Source organism: Corvus brachyrhynchos, unplaced genomic scaffold (assembly GCF_000691975.1).
Source record: "Corvus brachyrhynchos isolate BGI_N302 unplaced genomic scaffold, ASM69197v1 scaffold10, whole genome shotgun sequence".
NCBI classification, from domain to species: Eukaryota; Metazoa; Chordata; class Aves; order Passeriformes; family Corvidae; genus Corvus; species Corvus brachyrhynchos.
The window spans coordinates 10,512,692-10,531,983 of record NW_008236180.1 but is presented as its reverse complement, the minus strand read 5'-3'; the positions used below and the strand labels follow the sequence as shown (position 1 = coordinate 10,531,983).

The window sequence follows — 19,292 nt, the reverse complement described above, 5'->3', positions numbered from 1 at the left end:
CGGTCTGGCTCCCGCCGCCCCTGGCCCCGCGCTTCGGGAAGCGGGAAATGCCCCTAGGGATGCTCAGAGCAGTGCCAGGATAGTTTTTCCCATCAGATCTGGGCCCTGAACATTCTTCGGCACGTGGGAGTTGTTTGGTCAGTGCTGGGTGAGGGGATGGAGTTGCGTGAAGCTCTTCCCGGTCCGAGTCTCAGGGGCACGGCCGCGTTCTGCCCGGGTTTGGGTTTCCTCTCTGTAAGCGGTCTGCATTAATTTGACTAAAGTAGGTGATGTATTACGTACGTTTGTGGGTTTTCTGAGGCCTTTTCTGCAGGCACATGTTACGACACAACACAAAGCATCGTACCACTCCAGCTAAAGTACCACCAATGTTTTTGTACTGGAAAACAAACATGAAGAACTAGAGGAAGAGAAGGAAATAAGCATATGTAGGTAACAGGTCAGAATATGTTGGTGGATGTGAATTGGTGAACAAGACTACAGACAAGTAAACCCCAAAAGCAGAGGGAAACATGGGAGGCAGGACTCTTTAGGTAGATTTTTACTTCTTGCAGAATATGTTAGGATCTGATTTGCTTATTAACATTCATTTAATTCAAGAAGATCCTGCTGCTTTTTAAATTGCATAGATGCCATAGCTGACATAAAAATTGTGTCACTAAAGCTCACTGCCTTTGCAAGCATGCTTGTATAAAACTATTTATTGCACTGATGATTAGCATGAAACAACTCCAAAGTGGGACAGGTAAATTTCAGTCAATCTTACTAAATAGAAAAAATGGAAAACCTTTGATTCCTCATAACCTTTGTATGGAGTGAACTGTGCTGGTGGTGGTATGAAGGAGGGCAGGATTGATGATGTCCAGAGGAACATCTCCATTAAAGCATATCTTACTGTTGTAGGGTTGCTGTAATTTAAATTATTCCAATGCAGGCTGTGAAGTAACTGTGGTACAGATAAGAATGCATGTGGAAGGATTACTAGAGAGGAGCAATATGGACTTACTGCACAAAGTTATTTGTAAAAAGTATTGCATTTAAATTAGCTCCCATCCTAGTCTGAATTAATCTTACAGAGAGGACAAAGTGTCTGGCTTTGCACAGTCTTTTGTCTGTTTTTTAAAAAAGTATTTTATTTTGAGGTTTTTCTTTGATAAGGAGTGTTTGACTTTTTAAAAAAAACCTTGACTCTTCAACACACTTTGAATTGTTTTATTTACAATTATGTAGGGCAGGACTGTTCAGCTTTCTCAGTCAGGAGCAGTTTCTGGGGCTGACAGCAGTTCTCAAAAGCAGAATCAAATTCTTGTTGTCCTGAAAGGGGAAGAGATCCTCTTTTGGCCGTACCTGGTTCATGTCTGCTGGATGTGTGAGCCTTTTCTGGAATTTTGGGTCCATAAACCAGACACTAGCAGTTACCTGTTGCTTGAGAAGTGGAATGTTTCCTGTGCCTGGTACACTCTGGTTGGGACTGTGCTTGTGAGGTATTGTTGAAAAGAGCTGATGTTGCTTCTGTGGGATCTGGTTTTACATGTGTGGCTTTGGGATAGATTTTCTGATCTCTGCTTGTAACAAAACTACTTGTGGGTTTTAGGTTCTGCCAAAATGGAGCTCAGTGATGCCAATTTACAAACTTTAACTGAATATCTAAAGAAAACACTAGATCCAGATCCTGCTATAAGGCGTCCTGGTAAGTGATTCTCATGAGTGAGAACAAAAAAGTTCTGTTTCTTTTTGGCTCTTCTGTTTCTGTTTAGCAAACTTCAGTGGATATTTATGCAGTAACCTCTTTACAGAAGTTCTCAGTATCCTTTTAAAATGAAACCCTCAAAAGATTAATGAGGGATGGATATAAATACAAATAATTTTATCTGCTTTTTTTAAATTTTATTTTTCTGTATTCTTGATTTTTTTGCACTGTTACTTAAAACAGTGCTGCTGTTCACAACAAGCCAGGATTTACTTCTCTGAGGTTATGGCTTTTCCAAGGGTGAGGAGGCAGTATTTCCCCATCCTGCTGGAGATCTGAGAGCTGTTGTTGACAGCAGGAGTATTGAGGGGCTCGGGAGCAAAGAACCTGTGATACCTTTTGTCAGACATCTTCCTGTGAAGCTCTGGGGAAGTGTTTGTGCTGGGTATTTTAAACAGACACTTGAGAAATTGTAGGATTCCCATTAGAGAAAGCAGATCAGCTTTTGCTAACCCCAGTATATTCTCTTACAGCGGAAAAGTTCCTTGAATCTGTGGAAGGAAGCCAGAACTATCCGTTGCTACTCTTAACGCTGCTGGAGAAATCACAGGAAAATGTCATCAAAGTTTGTGCATCTGTAACATTCAAGAATTATATTAAAAGGAACTGGAGAATTGTAGGTATCCTAGTGAGGAATTGTGCTAAGACTTAATCATCATTTAAGGTACAATAAGGTATTCTTCAGTAACCCTGAGGAATGTGTGTGTCCGTGGTCTGGGAAATGCAGTCGATCATTCAGAGAACAAACACAAGGTGTAACTTACTAATAAGGGACTGAAACCCAGGCCACTGGAGTCCCTTCTGTTAAAAACTATTAGAGCTGGGTGATAAAATGATGAACAAGTAGTTTTCTCTAACATTATATACATATTTTGCAGAAGCACAATATTGAAAGCTTATTCAGCTAACTAATGTTATTTAAACTGGAATGATTATGGAGTGTCTACAAACAAGCTGGCCCATTGGGCCTGTATCTGTGTTGAAAACATCTCTGTCCAGCCCTGCAGCTCAAGGTGATGGTACCATTCATCAGCAGGTGCTACTGGGGCAGAGAATTGTCTGGGGCAGTTTGTTTTGGTGGCCTTGCCAGTTTTACACATGGAAGTGTTTGTAGTGATTGAATACAAATGTTGCTGTTTAGTCCCATCTCATCCTTTGTCTTGAAGAGGTCAGGGATATTTTTAATTCAGAGCTTTCAGTATTCATGAAATTTATTTAAGGGTAGAAAGTATTGCTTTAGACAGCTGAACTCCTTGAATGATGAGAGGTTTTAATAGGTACTGTTTATGCTTTGCCTTACTGAAAGTACTGTTCATATCTGTCTGAAAAATAGCAGATGTTTCTTTATTGCAGAGAAACTTAAACATTTTATCATTACATCTTAGCTGGTACCTATTTTCAAATTTGCATGTGATTTCTGCCCTTCTCCTCCTACTTAAATTGAGGTTATAGCAGTCCTGGGTCTGGTTTTGTTCAAGAACATCAGCACATTCAGCCTGGCGTGACATATGTAGGACCTTGTTCATTTGATGCCGTGTTTTTTGTCATTTCTCCCAAATTGCATCTTCTGTAGTGTACTGTAAGTAGAAATAATGTTTTATGGAAAAAGTTATAAGTGGAAAAGAATTGCCAGTGTAATTCAGGATGGGATTTTGTTTTGAAGTAGGTAGAGATGCTGTGCAGAGAGTGCATCCCAAGGGCTGTTCTGATTGCTCTGTGGCTTCAGGCACTTTGTTTTGCCCAAAACTGAAGCTTTTGTTTCAGGAGCAGCTGTATGAACAGAAAATGCAGCTGTAAGGCTGGCTTGCCTAGATCACAGGGGTTTGTTTCACAGCCTTGAACTTGACTTGTACAAAGCATAGTGGAAGGAAAAGGGTTTTGCCTACTCAAGAACTTCAGTTTGTTGGAGCCTGGAGAGACAGATGCACAGGGCACTGCTGGAACCAGGGAAGAGTTCACTGGTTTTAATTTATTTTTGAAGTATGTACAGAATATGCATGTATGTGCTTCATTTCATGTCTTGTAAAAAAGTTTCATTTCTTTGAATAATCTCATTAACTCCATAGGAGGATTTGCTGTTGCTGAGCACTCCACCACCTCTGTCCTCATCTATCTAAATGCATAGCAGTGAGTCCTGCCTCCCTACTTGGAGCTTGCCTAGGACAGTTATTGCTGCTGTTCACATAATACAAACTTGTAAAGCTTATATTTTAAAGATGATCTTTTTTGTGGTTTTTGTTCTTGTTTATTTTTAAGGTATATATAACAATTCTGTACCTTCTGATTCAATGCAGTATGGTAGAAGAGGAAAAGCAAGTTCTCTGTGTCTTATTTTTATAACTGCTTTTTGCAGAATCATTTATGTTGGAAAGGATCTTTAATATCGAATCCAACCATCCCCCCAGCACTGCCAAGGCCACCACTAACCCACGTCCCCAAGTGCCACATCCACATGGCTTTTAAATCCCTCCAGAGATGGGGACTTCACCTCTGCTCTGGGCAGCCTGTATGATGCTTTTGGTGAAGAAATTTTCCCTAATATCCAATCTAATCCCTCCCTGCTGTAACTTGAGGCCGTTCCCTCTCCTCCTGTTCCTGGGAGCAGAGCCCGACCCTCCTCCTTTCCCCCCCAGCTGCCCCCTCCTGTCAGGGACTTGTGCAGAGCCACAAGGTCCCCCCTGAGCCTCCTTTGCTCCAGCCTGAGCCCCTTTCCCAGCTCCCTCAGCCGCTCCTGGGGCTCCAGCCCCTTCCCAGCTCTGTTCCCTTCCCTGAAAGCACTCCAGCCCCTCCAGGTCTCTCAGGTGTGAGGGCCCAGAGCTGCCCCCAGCACTGGAGGTGCCCCAGCAGTGCCAGCACAGGGGGTGGGCACTGCACTGGGGCTGTGCCCACACTGGGGCTAGCACAGCCCAAGTGCCACTGGCCTCTTTTTCCCCTGGGCACACCTGTGCTCATGTTTAGCTGCTGTTGTCCAGCCCTCCCAGGTCGTTTCCCAGCTTTCCAGCCCCTCTGTCCCAGCCTGGAGCATTCCATGGGGTTGTGGTGCCCCAAGAGCAGGTCCTGGCACTTGGTGGTGTTGACCCTCCCACACTTGGCCTCAGCCCAAGGATCCAGCCTGTCCAGATCCCTCCAAAGGCCTTCCTGCTTTCCAGCAGATCCGCACTCCCACCCAACTCAGTGTCATCTGTGAACCTACTGAGGGAGCCCTTGATCCTCTCATCCAGATCATTAGTAAAGATATTAATCAGTACTGGCCCCAGTACTGTGCCCTGGGGAACCCCACGAGTGGCTGGTGTTATAGATAAGCATACCTTGAAATTTTGAAATTGCCAACTTTTGATTTAAGTTAACAGGAAGATGGTAAAAGGGATGTGAGAAGGAGGGTGGTGGTACCATCAGGTTTAAGGTATTTTAAGATTGAATGACTGTCTGGAGGTGCTTTTCTCTTTTAATTGCTGGATGATTTCAGGGTCTCTGAACTTCAGTGCTGTCATCACAGATAATGTGACTATCACTGCTGTCACTGGTTGGGACAAGCCATCTCATTATTTTATTTCTTCAGTAGCAGTTTTACAATTTTCTGTTGCTTGGCGCTGCTGACTGACTGGACTTGGAACTGATTGATATTTTGAGCTGGTTAGACAACTCTTAGAGTCAATGTTAGCGTTTTGGTTGTGTAACCTACACCTTCATTTACAGTCTCTAGAAAGTATGGCTTGAGGCAGCTCACACAAAATCAATTTGTGGGGTTTTCAGAGGTGCTGTTTGGTGTAGTGGAAGAGGAGACTTGGTTAAATGTGGGGATTTTATTGCTGTGTGCACCCACCCTCACTGCTGCTCAATTGATGACCTGAAAAGTTACCCTTAGGGAAGGAGAAAAAAACTTCTAAGTTTTACAGAAGGACATTATTTCTTTCAGCTTTTTTCAGATACTGCTGTTCCAAATTTATTGAAGGCAGCGTCTCGAACAGGTCTGCTTCTTAGGTTCTTCAGCAATGTAATAGTTACATAACTCAGTATAAGCAGTTGGTTTCTGAAGTGCTGATCATCTCTCATTGCCCAGAGAATACTGCCCGTAACTTAATTATTGTTTTCATTTTAGGTTGAGGATGAGCCAAATAAAATATGTGAGTCGGACAGAATAGCCATTAAAGCCAACATAGTGCCCTTGATGCTTAGCAGCCCAGAACAAATTCAAAAGCAGGTAATATGTTATTCCTGGTGGGATCCCTGAAACTTTGGGAATATTCTAAGCATGTCTAGAGGCTGTGGTTATTGGTAGAGCTCAGTTCCCTTACCAGTGAGCTCATCCTGATCCAAATAACTTCGAGGATATTGTTACAGGTATTTCTACCTACTTTAACATTTTTTAAGACAATTACTGTATAATCTTACCGCTAAGTTCTAGCATTAGGCAGTTAAACAGGAATTCTAGAAAGTGAGACTGTGTGAACTTAAGGTGAGATTTTTGTATTTGTGTGGAAAGTAGTAGATAATTAACACAGTAATTTTTGAATCTGACAAGAATAACCAGGATTTTCTCGGATGTTTGCAGCACCTGGCACGACTGTTGTGTGCAGTTCTGTCACATCACAGTTCCGTTTCCTTTGCAGTTGAGTGATGCCATCAGTATCATTGGGCGGGAAGACTTCCCTCAGAAGTGGCCAGACTTGCTGACAGAAATGGTGAATCGCTTTCAGAGCGGAGATTTCCACGTAATCAATGGGGTTCTTCGCACCGCTCACTCTTTATTTAAAAGGTACTGGAAATAAGGGAGTTTGTGTATGGATTGTAAAATTTCTGTTCAGCTGGCATGTTAGACTTAATTTTGGAGATTTACAAAGCCTATAGTTGTGACTTCTACATATGCCTTTTAAGTAGTTGTCCAATTGTATACCTTGCATGGTTTTGAATTATGTTGTTTAGTTCTTGTTTACTTGACAGTATTTGTTTCAAGGTTCAGCACAAAACAAAAATCTGTTTCTAATTTGGTAATAAATGTGAAGACTGTATTCTGTTTTTCATGTGTTTCTCTGTTTCTTGTCAGGTACCGCCATGAATTTAAGTCAAATGAGTTGTGGACAGAGATCAAACTTGTTCTTGATGCCTTTGCTTTACCCTTGACAAATCTCTTTAAGGTATTTCTTGTTGAGTCATTTCTAAAAGAAGTTTAATGTTCTGAATTGCTTGTTGTGGATGCCTGTAAAATTAAAACTCAATAATTGTTCGAAACTGTTAAAGGGGTTTAAATTCAAGTCATGAAGTGAGACCTAACAAGATTGATAAGAGGATGAAAAATAACTGTGTTTTCTGGTTTTAAAAAACCATTTCATGACACTTTTCAGTATTTTTTGTTGGTATGGGTTTTGTACTTGATGATCTTGCATCTTTTTCTAGGCAACTATTGAACTTTGCAGCACACATGCAAATGATGCCAGTGCCCTGAAGGTTCTGTTTTCTTCTCTCATTCTAATTGCGAAGCTGTTCTACAGTTTAAATTTTCAGGTGAATCTCCTTGTTCTTGGGATAGTTTTGCTTTGTTCTGATGAAGCTGTTACTCTAGAATTCATTTGAGGCAGCGTTTAAGGCCATGTTTTATGGCAAAAAGAAAAATCAACAGTGCATGTGTTGGAGTAAAAGCACAGTACGGATGGGTTATTTAAGACATTAGCTTGGCCCTGTGTAAACACAATTTCAAGGGAGTCTGAGGTGGTGTTGCTTCAAGGAGATGTTGTATGATGCCTCTGAGTAGGAGCTGGGAAAGGCAGGAGTCCAATGCCTGAGTTTCTATTCACTGTACCCCTTTATGAATTGTCTGTACTGACAGGAACTGGGTCATGTAGGTGAAAGTCCATTACATGTAGCAGCTCTGTGGCACTGTAGGAGCAAGTAATTCTGGGAGCAGTGCGGGTAGTCTGGGTTTGGAATCAGAGCTACATTTTGGACATTAATAAATGTGCTGTATGGGAAATGGTAAAAAGCTCCCTTGCTGAGGTGACATTTATTTAGTGTCTCATCATGAGCTGTGAAGTGTGATTGTGCCTGGATTCCTTGGGCTGTTCTTCCATGGGGGCAAAAGAACAAGCTGGAGCTAAAAGAGACTTGTGCTCTCATTCTGAGAGTGAGAGCTGATAAGGCTCATTCATTATGAAAGTGTGAGCTGTGTAGCATCTAAGCAACTAGTTTATTTGGAACTCGTTGTACTCCAGGGTTCTTCCAGGACAATTTTTGTTTGGGAGGAGGAAGGGGCACTGTTTTAATTTGAAGATTGTTTTCCACAGGTTATTGTCCCTCAGTAGATTAGAAGTTGAATGCTTTATTTCCTGTGTAGGTATGTTATCTAAGCAGTGCAATCAGAAATTAAAATGTTGATTCATACTTTTCCTTCACAGGATCTTCCTGAGTTTTTTGAAGATAACATGGAAACATGGATGACAAATTTTCATAGCCTTTTAACTTTAGATAATAAACTCTTGCAGACTGATGTAAGTACTGCATAAACCACCTGGTTTGCATCTGTAGGGGGCAGAGTGGACTGACAAGTTAGGTCGAATTCTGAACATTGCAGTGGTTTTTTTGTGGGGCAAACAAGGGGGTAGAATGACTGTAAGAAAATGGAGTTTAAGAGATGTTGCTCTGCTGTCTAAGGAATTTGAGGTTCAGTTCTTAAAGCTGTTTGACAGTTACAGGTATACCCAGCTGTGCACAGAAATCAAATTACTAATACTCATCCCTGAGTTGATTCTTTCAAGAAGAGCTGCTGAAGTAACCTGACCATTAGCATCACAGGGCTCAGGTTTTTCTGTACATTTCAGCTGCTTCATGCACTATGTTCGAGAAAACAGGGTATCTTAAAGAACTTGAAACAATTGACCATGGAGGGCAGGACATCTCTATGTACTTTAGCATTTGTTGTCTTGATCTAGTTAAAGAGTCAGTAATTTCACTGGTGAAAGCTGATAGCAGGTCAGCAAAGCTCCAGTTATTTTTGTGCATATTTTCTCATTTTAAGGGCTGATGTCTTCCAGATATAGCACAATAGTTTGCCACTTGATGGAGCCAAAACAACTCTGTAAATTTCTTGACAACACATAGGGAGGCATATTAAGTGTATCTTGTGCTCTAGTTACTTTGCTGCTAAAAGAAGCTTTTCTGCTCTTTTGTCTTGTGTCTGTGGGCTGCTGCCAGCATAAGCACTCCTGCAGCTGAACTGGGACAGGCAGTAAAGCTGAAAGGTGGGGATGGAGGGGAGAGGGGCAGACAGAACTGGGGTGGTGTTTGATTGAGTTGGTTTTTTTTAATTCCAGCTCAATTTCCCAGTTCACATTGTGGTTCCACAAACATCTGTGCTGATGTGGGGAAGGGGAGGGAACTTCTACAGCTACTCAGTTTAAAGAATCATGATATAGTGGCTTCTAAGCATGTTTTTCAATGCCTCGTGTTACCTTTTTCATATTACATATGTAAATTAATTCTGGGTGAACCATTGTGTCTGTTTTCAAGTGCATAGTACCTTGTTTTGAAATGCAGGTATGATTTCTAACTTGAAGAGCAGTTTGGGTACAGATCAGCAAAATACAGCAGATCTAGGGACATGAGGGGGATTTCTTTCACCTGTTTAGAACATGATAAAATGGTGATGTAAATATTTCACTTAAATACGTTGATACTTTTAATGTTTAAGTAGTGTTGAAGTTTGGATCTTAAGTTCTTAGTTTTGTTTTATGTGAGGATGAAGAGGAAGCTGGATTGCTGGAGCTCTTGAAATCACAAATTTGTGATAATGCTGCTTTATATGCTCAAAAATATGATGAAGAATTCCAGCCCTACCTGCCACGTTTTGTAACAGCAATCTGGAATCTGTTAGTCACAACAGGCCAGGAAGTGAAGTATGACTTGGTGAGTTGCTAAAATCTGATCTTGTCAAGTTTAATAATAAATTATAAATTGATCAGTCATGCTAAAGCTTTGTGTTCTGTTTGTGGTGCTGTAGCTGGTCAGTAACGCAATCCAGTTTCTGGCCTCAGTTTGCGAGAGACCACATTACAAGCATCTGTTTGAAGACCAGAATACATTGACAAGCATCTGTGAAAAAGTTATTGTTCCCAATATGGAATTTAGAGGTAACTTTTTGAGACTTTAATTTTAAAAACCACAACAAAAATCTAACTAATTATCATGATGTGTTGCTTTGCAGGACTAAGAATTGAGTGTGACTCTCTTGTGTACCTTAGTGCTAGATTCAAACCCAAGTTTCTGCAGCAGATTGCTGTCCTGTGGGCTTTGTAGAATTGTATGAATATACCTAATTTTTTGTGTTGAAATCCCACTGGAGGAAGTCTAGGTTATATGCCACCAATAAATTTCCACACTTAAAGTGAGTATCTGAATAATTCAGGGAGCCTGAATAGGCAGGAATGTCAGGCCTACCAAATTGTAGGGTTTAGTTCTCCAACTTTTGATGGGCTCATATTGATCCTGTATTTAAAATGCAGTGAAAATATATTGCAGTGACAAGGAGCTTGTCTCTCTTAAGTCTATGACTCTGAAAGCCTCTTCAAATACACCTGGCACTGAATATGTGTTAGAGGTTTTTCTTTGAATTAATGTATCAGCCCGTGGGTATGAAAGACTAATTTGTGGGACAAAAGCTAAACAGACTAGTCCGGCTGGATATTTCTGATTAATTACTATTAAAGTTATAGAAAAGTCCTTGGAAAATATAGCAAATTGATAATGATACACCCTTTCACCATAAAAACCAGAGACTTCAATACTTAAACTTCTATGTATTTTATATTTTCAGCGGCTGATGAAGAAGCATTTGAAGATAATTCTGAAGAATATATAAGAAGGGATTTGGAAGGATCTGGTAATCCACAGATTTATACTAAGAATACTTGGTCTTTACATATAGCTCTAAAGTGCTGAAGCAATTTACTGAAGCTTTTATAACTTCATTTTGAAATTGAGAAGATTTCCACGCACCACCCCCAGCTGGATTTTATCCAGTCTATGATCAAGTCTACTGTCACGATAGGCTCGTCACAGAGTCTTTCTGGTTTGAACAATGTTTATAGGTCTTTCTCCTTAATTGGATTGGTATGTCTTCTGCACTGCCCACATTCAGCAAATTTCAGCAAATACAGCCTGTAAGTCAGTGCTGAGTGGTAGCCAGCTGTGTATTTAGTTCCTATGTGTGGAGTTCTAAATAACAGGGAGAGACTGTGATGTTTAAACTGAAATTCTGCCTGGGGTTGCATACAAACTCTGCTCAGGCCAGCTGTACAGCAGCCAGCCTGGGATGTGGCATGTGTTCAGAGCAGTGACTGCCCTGGGACATGGCTGTGCCGGCCCAGCTGCTTGGGGTGCTGAGGGAGGCTGTGCTCTGCAGCCAGGCCAGAGCCCGAGTGAGCCAAACCTAGGTCTGCGTGACAGTTCTGGGCCCCAGCAGTTCACTGACAGACACTTTTGAAGTAATGGCATTTCATAATAGATTTAAGCAATTACTGAATACTTGCAGTGGAGGACAAAATTGGAGGAAAAATTTTTGAACTTTTTTCAAGAAAACATTTTATCATTCTTATCCGAGATTGGCTGCATTTTAGGTATTTCTGAAGTTTTTTGCAAAAATGTCCTTTCAGGAGTGGTGGGCCAGCAGCTGGCTTGTGCTCCACCCTGCTGCATTCTTATGGGGGAGAGAGTGGGAGGGGTGAAAGTGAGAAGACTCATGGATAAAGACAGTTTAATTGAAAGAAAGAGTAAGGAAAGAGGAAAGAAGTTAATGACTCACTACTGCCCACAGGCAGACTTTTGCCCGGCCTGTCCCTGGGCAATGGTTGCCTCCCCCCAAACCCCCTCCCCTCAGTTTTTATTGCTGAGCATGTCATACGGCATGGAATATCCCGTTGATCAGTTTGGATCAGCTGCCCAGTTTGCCCCATCCCAGCTCCTTGCCTGCCCCAAACTACTTGCTGGGAAGGCAAAGCAGGAGGAAGGGGGAGCCCTGACACTGACAGTGCTCTTCAGCAGCAGCCAAACCCGGGATGTTACCAGCAGCTTTAGTCACTGGTACAAAACGGCGCCATATGGGCCGCTAGGGAGAAAATGAACTCCCTCCCAGCCAGACCCAGTATGTTTGGGTGCATAATGTCAAGCCAGTACCAGCCCCCCTGCATGTCTGCTGCCACTGCTCAGGGGCAGGTGTCCCTTGTCCTTGGTGTACAAGTAGTCCGGTTGTGACAGTAAATAAAAGGCTTACGTGTGTTCTTACACATCAGTGTAAGATTGCAGTAATTAGCATGGGGTTTGGCTGTAACTTGAGGAACTGTTACTGTTTTGATTATTATGTTTATTAATATGAAAAGCTGTATGCTTTCTCATATCCAAAGAATCTTTGGTTCTCGTGCAGATATTGACACCAGGCGCAGAGCAGCTTGTGATCTAGTCAGAGGCTTGTGCAAATTTTTTGAAGGACCTGTGACAGGGATTTTTTCTGGATATGTTAATTCTATGCTGCAAGAATATGCAAAGAATCCATCTGTTAACTGGAAGCACAAAGATGCAGCTATTTACCTTGTAACGTCTTTGGCATCGAAAGCTCAAACACAGAAGGTACTTCTACGTTCTGTTCATTGTAATCTGTCTGCATTCAGGTATTACAGCGCGGGCGAGGCCTGCCGTGCGTTTTAAGCTGCTTCAGAATGGGAGTAACTGTGTGTGCAGTAGTTCATGTTGATGAGCTTAAAAGCTGTCCTTTATATGATCCTATCACAGTTGGTGGTATCTGACCTTCAGGTAGATGGGGCACAGTGTGGCCATTTGGCCAGCCTGACTGGCACGTGGGATCCAGCCAGACAAAGAAACAAAACCTGCTCCAGTCTGGAACCTCTAAGCTCTAAGTGGTCCTGAGGCACTCTGGAAGCCATGGAAGGCAAATAGAGCTTTAGAGAAGATGATCAGACGTGTTAAAGAGACTAAAAGGAATTTAAATGACTCTTGGAGTTCTTGTCGTGATATTTCCCAGTGTTTCCTGCTACTCGAGTGTTTGATTTGTAAATTACATGTGAATGCTAATGATGGCTGGAAATGGATCTCATTACTTGTTGGGGAGAAAGCAGTTAATACGCTGGAGACACTGAAAAACCACAGCTGGGCTAATCTGTATTTGGAAACAGGAGCATTGTATCAAATGTCCTATGGAAGAAGTTTAGATATACTTTAGATATTTTAAATGCTGTTACGGTTCAAATCTCAGTTTCTTCACAAGACTGATTTGAGGCAAACATAGTAAAACACATACAGCATTTAATGCAATTTTGCTGAAGGTTCTCAGTCTTGTCCTGAAGCCTGGTGTATACTGCTGCCCAGCAGTTGTTAGTGATGTGTAATGGGAACCAGGCTGGTAGCATTTGTGAAACTGCAAAGTTTGTGTCTTTTTCTGTGCTATTTAATGGCAAATATGGACTAACTTAGAACACTTCATTGAAAAATCTCCATCTAAAAATCCTGGTTTAAAAAGAGGCTGCATTTTTTTAAGAGAAAACTAAGAGTATTTAAAATGAGTGAGAAAACTAGCAGTTTATATGTCGACATATAAAAGTAAGAGTTGTTTTTTGCTTCTTCCAGCATGGAATAACACAGGCCAATGAACTCGTTAATCTGACAGAATTCTTTGTGAATCACATTCAACCTGACTTAAAGTCTGCTACTGGTAAGTTAATGTTAATTTTGATATGGTATTTTTGTTATATATCATAACCTTGTCAGTGACCATTGTTTCTGAAGTCTGAAGCACTCCTTTATCAGCATAATCTCTGAGACAGGGACTGTTAACACCTGGCACACAGTAATTCATTTTTGTTTGGCCAGCAGTGAAGGAGCTATTACAGCAAGGTGGATTGCCACCTTGCCACCTGCTCTCTGCAAGATCAGGGCATGTACACACATGGTTGCTATCAGCTACATGCTTAAACCTGTTGAATCCAAGTAATTTGATTTCTGTATTTGAGATGTTATGATAAACTTCTATGCTCTACAAAACCCTATGAAGTTAAAATACTGAGGCCACGTGACCTGCATCAGCCCTTACTGATGAGGTTGTGGATGTCTAGATTTAAGCCACATAGTTATTTTATACTTCAACAATTATCTTACTATATTTGAAGCATAGTGGGTTGTCTCGAAATGTGTAATTGGAGGCTGCTAAAATTGAAGCCAGAAGATGAGATTTCATCTGAGCTGGACCATACTCTTAATGGTACTGGGGTGTGATTCGTACATAAAACTGGTACTCTAACAGTGCCCATACCAAAGTGCAGGAACTAAGAAATATAGAAAAACATTGCCAGTATTATTTCTTATGGGGGAAGATCATTAGTTAGTGTCAAGTGACACCTGTATATATAGTACATGTTCAGTAATCACATTTGTATGAGAAGTATCAATGAAGTTTGCATATTTTTCTATTTCAGTGAATGAATTCCCTGTGCTAAAAGCAGATGGTATCAAATATATCATGATTTTTAGAAACCAAGTAAGTTTTTCTTTTACTCTTATGGTAAAAACATATTGTAGGTTGTTACTTTATACTTGCCAAGCCTAATTTATCGCACTTGGCCATATGCTAACTCAACAGGTGTTTGATAGTCATATGTAACACTTCATGCTGAATTTTTAGTTCAGAAAGTAAATGATATTGTTATAAATATCCAATTAACATGTAGTCTATATGCTGTCCATATGCTGTGGGAACACTGAATATGTTAGCTGCTTAATTCTGTGGCACACTCAGACATTTTCAAGTCAGTGTTAGTCCAAATATGCTTGATTGCTCGTATCATTGCAGTAGTTGTTACAGAGTACAGCAGTTTTGTCCTTTACCTTTTCTGATTTGTGAGATGGGGTAAGAAAATATGTTGAATATTACTCTAAATTTCAGATTACCTTTATTCATTTCTTATGACATATACATGATATTGGTTTTTTAAACCTTGATATTTTTAATTACCTGCTAAGACAAAGTAAAATGGAAAGGGAATATACATTAGGATTATCTGCACTTACTGCTAATCAAATGTACCATTGGTGTTGAGGGGGAAGTATATGAGCGATGACAGAAATAGGTACTTCCTGATTGTTCAAGGTGTTGTGTAGCAACAGGAGGAACCTCCCAAGGTTTCTCCCTCTGCCAAGCTCTGTGTGTTGCTCATGAGCTTGGTTGTGCTCCAGTGTTGGAACCATCTGTATTTTTTAACATACATATGAGTTGTTGCTCTGTTTTTGTAGGTACCAAAAGAGCAACTGCTGGTGTCTATTCCCCTCTTAATCAATCATCTCCAAGCAGAAAGTATCGTGGTCCATACCTATGCAGCTCATGCTCTTGAAAGACTCTTTACCATGAGAGGGACAAATAATGCCACCCTGTAAGTTTTCAAGCAGAAATAAATTCATTGCTACATAGATTTTGTGCATTAAGGATAAGAAATACCTGTAGGGGATCCTTCATGTCATGTATTATGGTATTGTATAAGGCTTGAAGTTTGTGACTCTCTTTCATCATTAAAGAGCTGTGTTTCACTTAACAGCATTACAGCTGCAGAAATGGCACCATTTGTAGAAGTGCTGTTAACAAACCTTTTCAAAGCTCTGACGCTTCCTGGCTCATCTGAAAATGAATACATTATGAAAGGTAAATGCCTAATGAGTCCTGCAATATAAGAATAACTTGGTTAACTTGAGGCTTACAGTTACAGGTTCCTGACATTTTTATTTGCAAAACCTATTTTATGCAAATGTGCTGAAGAGCCTGCCATTACTCATCCGACTGTATCGAGTCATCTGTGCTGAACTTACAGTGGCAAAGAGAAATACTAAACATAATGATACTGTGGGAAATTTTTTCTCAACTGGTGGTCTTGTAGTCAGGACAGCTACCTGGACAGTGTCAGGGGAAGATCTGAGCAATCTGGTCATGGAGAGGAGATGTGGTCATGGCTAATGAGAGGATAGATCTGGTCATGGCTAAGAGGATGCTGAGATCTGAGACTTGCCTAGGACAAGTAGTGGTCTTTGTAAACTTACTTAATATTCCGTGTTCCATCTGTAGAATGGGAATAATGAGACTTTGTTTTATGCTTTGTCATGATTATAGATTGAATGTTCTTGCAGCAGATGCTCTTTTTACTGTACCTAATTCCTTGGGATCCTATTTTAACAGTAAAAGGTAAAAGATTTAGGCATACATTGGGTGGCAGAAGTTTATTTTGTCTTCAGAAGGTAACATTTTCCATTTATTTGCAGCCATCATGAGGAGTTTTTCTCTGCTACAGGAGTCCATAATTCCATACATCCCTTCTGTCATCACACAGCTCACACAGAAACTGCTGGCTGTCAGTAAGGTAAAGAAACAGAGCAAAAGAGTCACCTTTTACCTTTTGGAGCGGTCTTGCGGAGGACTTAGGTATACCTTGTTGGTGGTGTTCTGTTAGAATACTCTAAATAGTTAGTATTTTCTGACTCAACTAAGTGGAAACAGCATTCCAGTAAGGTACTGCCTTCCTTTCAGAACATACTTTCAGATCATTCTCCCTCCTTTCATCTGAGATTTAGAAGCAGCATATGAACTCTTTCTGTAACGCTAGTTTGTTGTAGTATAAATGCTTGCTTGTGCAGAGGCTACCAATACAATAATCTGGTTTTATCACAACTTCTGTATTCTTTGCCCATGAAACGTCTGAAGCTGATAATAAATATTGGCACTGAAGTGTGGGATTGAATGACCCTTCTGCTTTTGGTGGGTAAAGTACTCTTAGTTTTTTGTTTAGACTGGCCAAATTCTTAACCATTGATATCAGGGAATGCCTTAGAATACCTTCATCAACTATCCAAAAAACTGCTTCTCTGTACAGTTAAAACTCAGCTGCAGCATATAAGAAGTGTTCAATAGACAATTGACTGGACACTTAGAGGATTGAAAAATAATCTTTTTCTGGTTTTTGTTCTGTGATATTTTTACTGTTTTCTAGTTTACATAGAGCTTTTGAAAAACACTTGTAGTCACAGAAATATTTGTGAAAAACCCCTCTCCTTTATACCTTAGAGGTCTTTATGTTTGCTTTTATCTGTGGAATTGATTTCATAAGCATATGAAGAAATAAGTTACAAGTATCCTTAGTCCCAAATGCTATTTTGGTCTTCAGTCGAAAAATAAATTACTTGTCTGCAAGTTTGGGTTGATTTGTCTCTTTGTAACTTGTTTTTAGAATCCCAGCAAACCTCACTTTAACCATTACATGTTTGAGTCAATCTGCTTGTCGATAAGGATAACGTGCAAGGCAAACCCAGAGGCAGTGGGGAGCTTTGAGGAGGCTTTGTTCCTGGTGTTCACAGAGATCCTGCAGAATGATGTGCAAGGTAATGACAGTCAGTGAGTGCCTGTGCTCTCTCCACTGGGGTTGGCTGCTAGGATTTACCTTATGGCAGGATTTTTTGTACCAGAGGAAATTCAAGGGGAGAAACAGATTTTCACAGTCTGAAAGTGTTTAGATTGTTCCATAGGGTATGTAAACAGCATTCACTTATTTTTAAATTGCATTTCTAAAATATCTAGCAATCACTATTCCAAAGCCTCTTATTATTATTCTTAATTCTATTGTCTTGTTTCTAGTAGTTAGTTTTTTGTGTTCTGAAACATTAATGGGTAGAGGAAATAGAAAGTTTATATATGCAATGCTTGCTAATTTTTGGAATAATTACATTTTGGAAGAGGTTTCTTCATAGTTTTATTTATTGAAATCTTGGTGATAATATCATTAAATTGTGGGTTCAGTCCACAGATACGTGGTTTCTGGGAACTGACAGTGACCATGTTGTCTGACTTTGTAAATGTCATTGTTTCTCTTCCAGAGTTCATTCCTTATGTGTTTCAAGTGATGTCCCTACTGCTAGAAATGCATAAAAATGAAATCCCATCATCCTATATGGCATTGTTTCCTCATCTGCTACAGCCAGTTCTCTGGGAAAGGACAGGAAACATTCCCCCTCTGGTCCGACTCCTGCAGGCTTACTTAGAGCGGGGCGCCAGTACCATCGCCAGCGCTGCTGCCGACAAAATCGTGAGTTGCTGGGGCTGAGTCACAGTGTTTGCCTCGAGACACGGTGATCTGAGGTTACAAATCATGAGGAACTTCAGCAAATAGCTGGATTTGTGCAGAATTTGGTGCTTACGTAGAAAGACTTATATTCTGAATGTAGCTTTTTGGGTGCTTTTCCACTACGTGGATAAATGAATCCTAGGCTATCATGCTTTTGTCAACTGAGATGAAAAATTCCTGCTCTTAGTTCTTGCAAGCAGGTAAGTTTCCACAGTTTTCCTGTCTTGTTTGCCTCATGTTTAACATGTGGATAATGAGACCTCTCAGGTTCTGTTCAAAACGGTCTTGAGAAGAGTGAGTGAGAAGAAGCCAAAGTGTGTCTTCTTTGATCTGAACTGCAAAAACTGAATCCTGGCTTAGGTTATGAAGGCTTTTGCCTTGCTGTATGCCTTAGATGGTAATGGGAAATTTTCTGGTAGGTCACATACGAAGAATTGTTGTCTAGGGTTTTATATTTGCTTTTCTTGCAGCCTGGATTGTTAGGTGTGTTCCAGAAGTTGATTGCCTCTAAAGCTAATGATCATCAAGGGTTCTATCTTCTGAACAGTATCATCGAGCATATGCCTCCGTGAGTATGAGCTGAATTTAAAGCTAACTTCTGTAGACTTTAATTATGAAGTGTGTAAACATACCAAATGTTAATTTTTAACAGCTGAAAGATCACATTTTTCAGTCAAATGGATTTTAACTATTCTATACATATATTTCTGTGAAGTGGCATCAGTAAAATCCTAGTGTGAATTTAATAACTATTCTTCTAAATTTCCAGTGAATCAGTTGACCAGTACAGGAAACAGATCTTCATTCTGCTATTCCAAAGACTTCAAAATTCCAAAACAACAAAATTTATCAAAAGTAAGTTCCTTGCTCTGTGAAAAGCTCTGGTGACAGCAGTAGTTCAGAGTGTGCAGCTGCACAGAACGAATGTCCTGTCACGCCCTGTGGATACGTGGATGGAGGGATAGTGGTGACTCCAAGAACTTGCTCCAAATTATTTCTCATCAAGAGGGGTGTATGGGGCAGTCACCATAGCAGGTGACACTTACGTCATGAAAATTGAGGGAATGTAATTAAAATAATGGACAAGATTTGCATATTTCTCTTCCTTTCCTAGTGTGTGTGATGTCATTATCTGAAAATGTCTCCATTTAATCTCCAGCCAATTACAGCAAACTTTCCCTCTCATGCAGCACAGCAATGCTGGCCACACGTCCTGGAGTTACCTGTAGTTGTGTGTTAGTACTGTGAAATACTCCATACTTTTGTGTCATTTTTGCCTTAGTATGACTAAATTTATTGATAAGGTTTTATGTTAAACTGGCGAAGCTGTGACAGATTATTGAAATACATATTCTGGTTATTCCTGCTCTCACAAGAAGATTGGCCTACTG

The 19,292-nt window shown here is 40.5% G+C and overlaps 1 protein-coding gene across 1 annotated transcript in view; it reads left to right on the top strand.

The window, feature by feature from the left end:
* The first annotated feature begins 15 nt into the window (after window positions 1-15).
* The window catches only part of CSE1L (chromosome segregation 1 like), a 22,796-nt gene continuing 3,519 nt past the window's right edge, over window positions 16-19,292 (top strand). The window contains exons 1-21 of the mRNA XM_008635201.2: window positions 16-137; window positions 1,595-1,690; window positions 2,224-2,366; window positions 5,850-5,951; window positions 6,361-6,506; window positions 6,795-6,885; window positions 7,145-7,252; window positions 8,140-8,232; window positions 9,479-9,646; window positions 9,741-9,870; window positions 10,554-10,619; window positions 12,159-12,361; window positions 13,376-13,460; window positions 14,221-14,282; window positions 15,035-15,171; window positions 15,334-15,437; window positions 16,049-16,146; window positions 17,011-17,161; window positions 17,654-17,862; window positions 18,372-18,469; window positions 18,671-18,756. Coding sequence (XP_008633423.1) covers window positions 1,606-1,690; window positions 2,224-2,366; window positions 5,850-5,951; window positions 6,361-6,506; window positions 6,795-6,885; window positions 7,145-7,252; window positions 8,140-8,232; window positions 9,479-9,646; window positions 9,741-9,870; window positions 10,554-10,619; window positions 12,159-12,361; window positions 13,376-13,460; window positions 14,221-14,282; window positions 15,035-15,171; window positions 15,334-15,437; window positions 16,049-16,146; window positions 17,011-17,161; window positions 17,654-17,862; window positions 18,372-18,469; window positions 18,671-18,756 — 2,365 coding nt within the window. The 5' untranslated portion in view covers window positions 16-137; window positions 1,595-1,605. The remainder of the gene's footprint in view (window positions 138-1,594; window positions 1,691-2,223; window positions 2,367-5,849; window positions 5,952-6,360; window positions 6,507-6,794; window positions 6,886-7,144; window positions 7,253-8,139; window positions 8,233-9,478; window positions 9,647-9,740; window positions 9,871-10,553; window positions 10,620-12,158; window positions 12,362-13,375; window positions 13,461-14,220; window positions 14,283-15,034; window positions 15,172-15,333; window positions 15,438-16,048; window positions 16,147-17,010; window positions 17,162-17,653; window positions 17,863-18,371; window positions 18,470-18,670; window positions 18,757-19,292) is intronic.